The sequence below is a fragment of the Cololabis saira genome, chromosome 12 (genome assembly GCF_033807715.1).
Source record: "Cololabis saira isolate AMF1-May2022 chromosome 12, fColSai1.1, whole genome shotgun sequence".
NCBI classification, from domain to species: domain Eukaryota; kingdom Metazoa; phylum Chordata; class Actinopteri; order Beloniformes; family Belonidae; genus Cololabis; species Cololabis saira.
The window spans coordinates 4,002,612-4,010,208 of NC_084598.1; the positions used below are offsets into that span (position 1 = coordinate 4,002,612).

The 7,597-nt window shown below is 40.6% G+C and overlaps 1 protein-coding gene across 1 annotated transcript; it reads right to left on the reverse strand.

Annotated features, from left to right (window-relative positions):
- Nucleotides 1-234: 234 nt before the first annotated feature.
- LOC133457577 (uncharacterized) lies at nucleotides 235-2,584 on the reverse strand. Its single transcript, XM_061736949.1, has 4 exons — nucleotides 2,522-2,584; nucleotides 2,306-2,362; nucleotides 1,676-1,863; nucleotides 235-791 (listed from the first exon to the last, which is right to left on the reverse strand). Exons 2-4 carry the CDS (start codon nucleotides 2,344-2,346, stop codon nucleotides 235-237), a joined length of 786 nt encoding a protein of 261 aa, XP_061592933.1. The 5' UTR covers nucleotides 2,347-2,362; nucleotides 2,522-2,584.
- Nucleotides 2,585-7,597: the final 5,013 nt, after the last annotated feature.

A 7,597-nucleotide genomic window follows, 5' to 3' on the forward strand; every position in this document is an offset into this window, starting at 1 on the left:
ACATATCCCCTATCCCTGCATCCGTAACAGGACTGCTCTTTCTTTTTACGTGAAAAGAAACACTTAGCCTCTCCACGCCGTCTGCAGACACTATTGGACTGAAGTGTCAGGAATAACTGAACAATTGAGTTTGAGAGAGTGAGAGAGAGAGAGAGAGAGAGAGAGAGAGAGAGAGAGAGAGAGAGAGAGAGAGAGAGAGAGAGAGAGAGAGAGAGAGAAATTATGAGCAGTCTTTCACTCAGGCAAGGAATGATGCACTGCTTGGTCCTCCTCTTCATCATAATCCTCCTCTTCGTCCGTACTAATGTCAGAGTCAGCGCTGTTCACCTCATCAATGACATCTGTACTTCTGAGAAGATTGACAAGATTGACATATTTTGAGTGAAGGAACAAAAACTCTCTTTTCTTGGCAAGCAATGCAGCACGGGCTCCTTTGTCCTCTCTAGAGGACACCGACGGCAAACTGTCTGGTAAGAGGCATTTCTCAACCTCTACAAGCTGCTTCTCATAGAACAGCTTGCCTGCCATGCATTCCTCCGACAAGTACTCTCTCTCTTCTGATGCCCTTTCGGCGGTGTTCAACAAAACAAAAAGTCTCTGTTTGACAGATATGTCCGCATCTTTTTCGGAGTGGACCATGGTTGACCAGATGGGGTTGTCAATCTGGATGACTTCATGGTACACCAAGGCGCTAGATGTTCCTGTGGAGTTGTACTCTTTGACCTTGTTCTTGATCTTCTGGCCAACCACATTGATCTTTTTAGACAATCTGATGGCTATCTTCTGTCCATCTGAAAAACAAAGGATTCATACATTTTCATTATTTATTCAACCATTAAAATTCACATTGAGACTCAGGTCTCTTTTACAAGAGAGAAGAGGCAAATAATAGCACACACCTCTGACAGTAACCTCACATACAGGACAACATTTGTTAAGTACAGTACCCACTACCTATAAAGCGCAAGGAGTAACAGGAACGTCAAATAAAGTAAAACTAAGCAACAATCTCTGCTACTAAACTAATATAAAACATGTGCTACTGTATATGTCAAAGCAGGGGTGTCTGGAAAATGTGCCCATGGCATCATTTTAAAAATCACTAGAATCACAGAAGCCACTTTTAGTTTAGTCTATAAGTCATTCCAGGGTTCCTCAAAACAACAATCATAACAAAACAATGAGTGTCTTACGCCTATGCACAATGCCCAAAGACAGGCAGTGTTGCAACAATGACATAACTGGGTAGAGTGCCCAGCAGATGAGGCAGATTTTACTCTGAAAAGCTCTGCCTTCCATTAATCACCAAAACCTGGAGGCATAATCTTACTTTCCCTTAGAAGTGTTTGAGTGCTTGGTTAAGTCAGAAATTAGTGTGCATGCACGAAACAAGGAGATCGCTAACCCTAACCCTCGCTGAAAGGAAAAAACAAAAACAAAATGAATAGCCAACTATTATTCTAGGTAGAGGTCTTCAAGATCCAAAAATACCCGGGGTCCGAACCGAACCAGGGCCAGTTCGGAGTAACCCTCATGTGTCTCGGACCTCAGGTAATGACTGAAACCCGAGAAAACCCGCCGATTGGCCGCCACAGCTGTCTATCAAAAAGACAGCCCCCCCCCCCCCCAGCAGGACGATTTTTTTGTTTAAATGACAATTGATAGATTTACTTACCAGCATATTTTCTCACCAGGCCGCATAGGAACCTGCGCTCCAAGACCAGCCTGTACATTGCCTGCAGTGCGTGCTGCCGTTTCTTGTCATCTATGGCACTTAGGAGGTGTCTAGATGCTTCAGTGTTTAAAGTCCATCTTCCCCCAACATGACGTTTCCTCTCAATTGTCTGAAGCTGCCTCTCTGACCTGTAAATTGAATGTAAGCTGTGACATGGATGTAAGCAGTGACATCAGTGGCAATGCCCAGCTGTAATTCCCAAGGAAGTGGAAAAATGAATTGAATGTTGTAACGTCAACCTAGTGCAACATTTCAAAGTACACATTTAAAAGCATGAGCACAAACTAGACAGCTGGACAGCTTCCATTAAGAAGTGAAGACATTTTGCCAGTTGTATGGCAAAATTAAGAGCCGTCCCTGATAAGATTAGTGAAACTGTCTCTTAATGGCCGGAGATCTAACAATCGGCCCCAAACATTAATTTCCCTTCATTGTCTATGGCGTTTTTAAAACAAATACAAAAAAACAAACATTACTCTCAAACACTATATAGTCCGTCTATTGTTAAGAGCGCTTCTGCCCAATACAGAAGTAATCACCACACAAATGTACAGACTAATGTGTACTTACTTTTCCAAACGTGCTCTGAGCTCAGGATCAGAGGTGGCCATGCGGTTCAAGACTTCCCTGGGAAAAAAAGACAAAATTTGTTCAGTGGGACGTCAGCTGATTCATTAATTTACATGGTACCCTTACCATTTATGGTACTACACTACAAAGATGTGCTTGCAACATGTAAGACATTTACAATGATAAACAGAAACATGTTGTGCTGCACACACTCACAGATGCTGGTGTTCCAGTAGTTTCTGAACATAGTCCTCCTCCCACGTCCAATCAATCGTTTTCTTTGCCCCTGACTTATAATGTTCTGCCCAACGCTGTACATCCAGCTCGGTGAGGCCTTTCAAGAAAACAATGTAAGTGTTAAATAGGCCTACATTCTGACAGCACTCATTGACAGTGTGTGTACTCAGTAACAGGAGTCTCCATGTCTCTCCAGGTCTATTAATCAGGAAATGCATTTTCAGGTCAGAACAGCAATTCACGGAGGACACAGGTTAAACAAGTGAAATTGGAAGTGATAAAGAAATGAGCTGACATAATGGGAAGACTAATTGAAGCCAATACATGGGTACTCTTGTGATTGGGGGAAATTGTCGACCCACCTGAAAATCTATTTTCGGTTTATTAAATAGTGGGAGAGACTGGAGGCTTTCTCAAAGTGGGTGCAGCGACAAAGTCCAGGGGTGATCAAGTTTATCAATAGTGATCAAGTCAGGGACCAGAAGATTCAGTAACAGCTTCTATCGCACAGCAGTCACACTCAAGAAATTATCTTTTGATGCGATATACGTTTTTTGCTGTCTTGAGTTAAGTGCAATAACAGCTGCAATTACATGATTATTGTGCTATATAAATGTAAATAAATTACCCCTCTCTCTAATATGCTACTGTAGTCACTTAATTCAATGCATTTAATTCTGACTGGTCGTAAATGTTACCGCATCTAACCTGTGGTACATTTTCTGAGAAATTCCACAGAATCCTTTCAAACACTATGCCAACATTTAAAATTTTAGTAAATTATGGGAATGCTGGATCTAAGATCAGAGGAAAAAAAACATACCCTTTATTACCTTGGTTTTTTCTTATTTTTTCACTGTAGTGTAGCAGTGCATCGGTCAGCAGGTCAATTCGGTGGGATGGGGTCATTTCCTTTGTCACTTTTCCGAAGCGACGTAGGAATGACCATAACCTCTCCAATTGCTCCCCATCACAAAGACCGGCACCCTCAACATTCCTACATGCGTGGCAAATATAGAAAAGATTGAACCAAAGCGAGATGTTAATATTCAACTTCGTTAATACCGTCTCACAAAATGCTTATAACAAAACTAACAATAACCCTTACCTGACAAGCAACACCATGTCCATAAGCATGGAATGCAGGGACAGCGATTGTGGTGTTGTCCAGAAGATTCGGGAAAAACTTCTGAAAGAAAATGTGAAATGAGAATACTTTATTACTTATACTTTGTGGTTAATTATCTCTCAGCTAAGGGGTCCGTAGCCCCAAAACGGGGTCTGTGGTCTGAAAACCGTCCAAGTAGTTTTATTAACAGTTTGTAGAATTACAGTACAACATAAAGTACAACTCAATACAAGACTGATAACTGTGAGTGGACGAACCAGTTAAGCATACACGTGTTTACAATGGTAGCCACCTTAGCAGTTTTAGCTTCCATAAGAATCATGTTTTCATTAGCTCACAAGCCCACGTGTAATCGTTTTAATGTCACAATGAATGCATGGCCTAATGCTATCAAGTGAGCGAAATACATGCAAAGATAAGAGTTTGAACGTGCTTACCTTGAGAGGACGAAAGCACAATACGCTGATATCTTTATCTTCTTTATCTTCTTCTTCTTCTTCTTCTTCTGTTTTTGTTTTTGTTTTTACCGCCAACCCAAACGTTATCATGAGTCATTCATTACGTAGTTTCCGTATCCGGGCTAGAAACGGCATCAGCAGCTTCGATCCGGGTTGCCATAGCGACAGAAACAACAAGATAATAATTTGTTTCTTTCATCTATTTAATTGTACTGTAACCGTTTGCAAAAATTAAAATAAAATAAAATAAAATAACATCTTTCAATTCAAGGTCTGCTCAGAGGATTTAAGCCCATATAAGCTTATTGGCTTGAGGTCCATATTAACTACATAAAATATTTAGGCCTTCTATATAGAAAAAACAATGTCAAATTCTTGCTCGAAATGTTAAGAAAATGCATTTAATTTCCGCAAAAAAGGTTTAACTGTCGAAACTTTGTTAAAAGTATTAATAAATCATAAAGAATACAATCATAATGTCGGCCATGTGACCGGTCACGTGACAGCAAATACAATAACATTATGTCAGCCTTAAAAATGGGTGATATCAATCTACCAGAACCTACTGGTGGGCCAGTAACGTCACAGCACATACACTAACATTATGTCAGCCTTAAAAATGGGTGATATCAATCTACCGAACATACTGGTAGGCCAGTAGGGACATACTGGCCTAAAGATATGGCATGATATCATTGATAATCGCTATTCAATGGAATGACAACGTGGGTATCGGGTGCTCAAGAAGCTATAAAAAGAAACATTTTTGCTTTTATTGCAGAAAGTTTGTCCAGAAAATGTCAAGACACTTGTGGCGTAAACACCAAGATGAAACAGATGTTGCGAAAGCACTGAGCTTTCCAAAAAATTCAAAAGAAAGGAAACTGCAGTTAGATTATATAAGAAATAAAGGGAACTATGAATATAACATTGACATTATGGAGACACAAAAAGGTAATCTTATCCCTTGGAAGCAACCAAAGGAAAAATCTGAAGGACAGAAATTTGCACATTGTATTTACTGCTATGGACTGTTTTCCCGAAGAGCGATGTGGCGTCATTTCAAAGTGTGCAGCTTCAAACCTGACAGTATCAAACCGGGCAAAACTAGGGTTCAGGCAGTGTGTGCCTTTGCTGAACAGGCTCCACCTGGCTTTAGTGATGCTTATTGGAAGTTCTTAAGTGTTATGACTCAAGACAAGACTGCTGTTGCTATTAAAGGAGACCGATGTCTTCTTGAGTATGGTGACTCATCATCAGTACATAAGACAGAAACTAAGAGAACTTGGTAGGCTGTTATTGGAGGCAAGAAAAGTTACACATGTGGAGACCATCCAAGACCTCATAAAACCAGAACAGTACAGTCAGGTTGTGTCTGCTGCAAAGACCCTGTCTGGATTCAATGAGCAAACGGGTAAATTCCAAATGCCTTCTCTCGCTCGCAAGGTTGGCCACAGCTTACATTCTTTGTCTATGTTCATTAAGTCTGAAGCCCTGAAAAAGAAAGACAAACAAGCTACTCAAGATGCAGAGGATTTTGCACAGCTTTATCAAGAAAGCTGGAGATTTGACATCGCGAGCCAAGCATTAACTCAGCTTGACCAGAGCAAATGGAATGCTCCTCAACTTTTACCTTTCACGCAAGACATCCAAAAGCTTCATTGTCATCTATCTGAGAAACAGCAGCAATATTTGAATGCTCTACAAGAACACCCATCACCATCAAACTGGAAAGAGCTTGCAAAAGTGACATTGACACAAGTTGTACTGTTTAATCGCAGAAGAGCAGGGGAAGTGTCGAAGATGCTTTTGTCTTCATACCTGTCAAAGGACACGTCAGACACACATGGAGATGTAAGCTTGGCTCTCACACCACTTGAGCTGAAGCTGTGCAAACATTTTGTAAGGATTACAATTGTAGGAAAGAGAGGTAGAAAGGTTCCAGTTCTTTTGACTCCACTCATGAGAGAGTCACTCGATACTCTAACTGAGAAGAGAAAAGAATGCGGGGTGCTTTGTGACAATGAATATCTGTTTGCATTACCACAATCTGTGCATCACTTAAGGGCTTCTGACTGCATCAGGCAGTTTGTGAAAGAGTGTGACCACATCCAGAATCCTAAAGCATTGACATCAACAAAATTGAGGAAACACATCGCCACCCTCTCTACTGTTTTGAACCTCAAAGACACAGAACTCGATCAGTTGGCAGACTTCCTTGGGCATAATATTGCTGTCCACCGGAAGTACTACCGCCTTCCAGAGGGCACCCTCCAGTTGGCCAAAATCAGCAAAGTGCTACTGGCCATGGAGCAAGGACGCCTAGGGCAATACAAAGGAAAAAGTCTGGATGAAATTCAAGTTGACGTGAATGGTAATAAGTGTGATATTTTAAAAGTGCATTATATATTCTTAACTCTCATGCTGTCCTTGGGTCAAGGAAGCACTGGAGGAAAGAAGCAAGGATTTTGGGGTGGGAGGAAGGAAAAGAAGAATAAAAGAAGGAACAAGTAATGAAGTGAGGATGGCTGTAGGAATGGAGTGAGGGAGGAATGCAGTGAGGAATAAGAAGGGATGGATGGAGGAAGGAAAGAAAGAGGGGAGGAGGGAAAGAAAAGGAAGGAAGAGGGACACAAGGGAAGACAGAACATGATGGAATCAAGGGAGGAAGGAGGGATGGAGGTCAATTTGACCCAGGAGGACAGCATGACTGTTAAGCGAGTATTTACTCTTTAATATAGAGGAGTAAAGGCAATTGGATGAGTATGACGGTAGTGTTATACCACATCTATAGTGTACTTTCATATATCCACAAACATACAAATACAGAGACAGTTTTACAGTTTTTTTTTATTTTTTTTATTGTATTTTGACTATATATACCCCCATAAGTAATTGAAACAGTATGGACAGTCCACAGCATTTACTGTATGTATAGTCTTAATTGACAATTTGCCCACAACTTCAGCTTTCTAACTAAATATTATATAAATTAACATTATAGAGACCATTGGCATGGCGGGGCCATCTGAAGAGGACATTGAAGGTATGTGATAATTATTTTCAAAATTATTACTGACCAACAATCATTAGTCAAATTTATGAGCTTTGCATTCAGACCCTTGATTTTACAGTAACAACAATTATTTGATTGATATCTTTATCACACTAGCTTTACTGGCTATTTAAGTTAATGTCTGTCTTGCATGTCTGAATAAGCCTTTTTTGTGTCCAGGAGAAGACTCGGCAGAAGATGAAGCCAGAATTTCATCCCTGCACAAATGTCCCCCCACATCACAAGTACAAGACAAGAGAGGGTCTGCAACAGGCAAGTCTGAATAATTAAAGCAGAGTGATTTTGAACTTTTTTATTTTACCCTCCCGCTGTCTTTGGGTAAAGGAAAGAATGAAGGATAAAGGAAGGATGATGGTGGGGAGGGAGGGAGGGATCAAAGCAGTAAAGAAGAA

What these genes read in the sequence shown, in the direction of transcription:
- LOC133457577 (XM_061736949.1), bottom strand. Translation starts at nt 2,346, where the DNA reads ATGGCCACCTCTGATCCTGAGCTCAGAGCACGTTTGGAAAA. An exon ending in CTCAGAGCACGTTTGGAAAA is followed by an intron (nt 1,864 to 2,305) that starts GTAAGTACACAT and finishes TTCAATTTACAG; the next exon opens with GTCAGAGAGGCAGCTTCAGA. An exon ending in CCTGGTGAGAAAATATGCTG is followed by an intron (nt 792 to 1,675) that starts GTAAGTAAATCT and finishes TTTGTTTTTCAG; the next exon opens with ATGGACAGAAGATAGCCATC.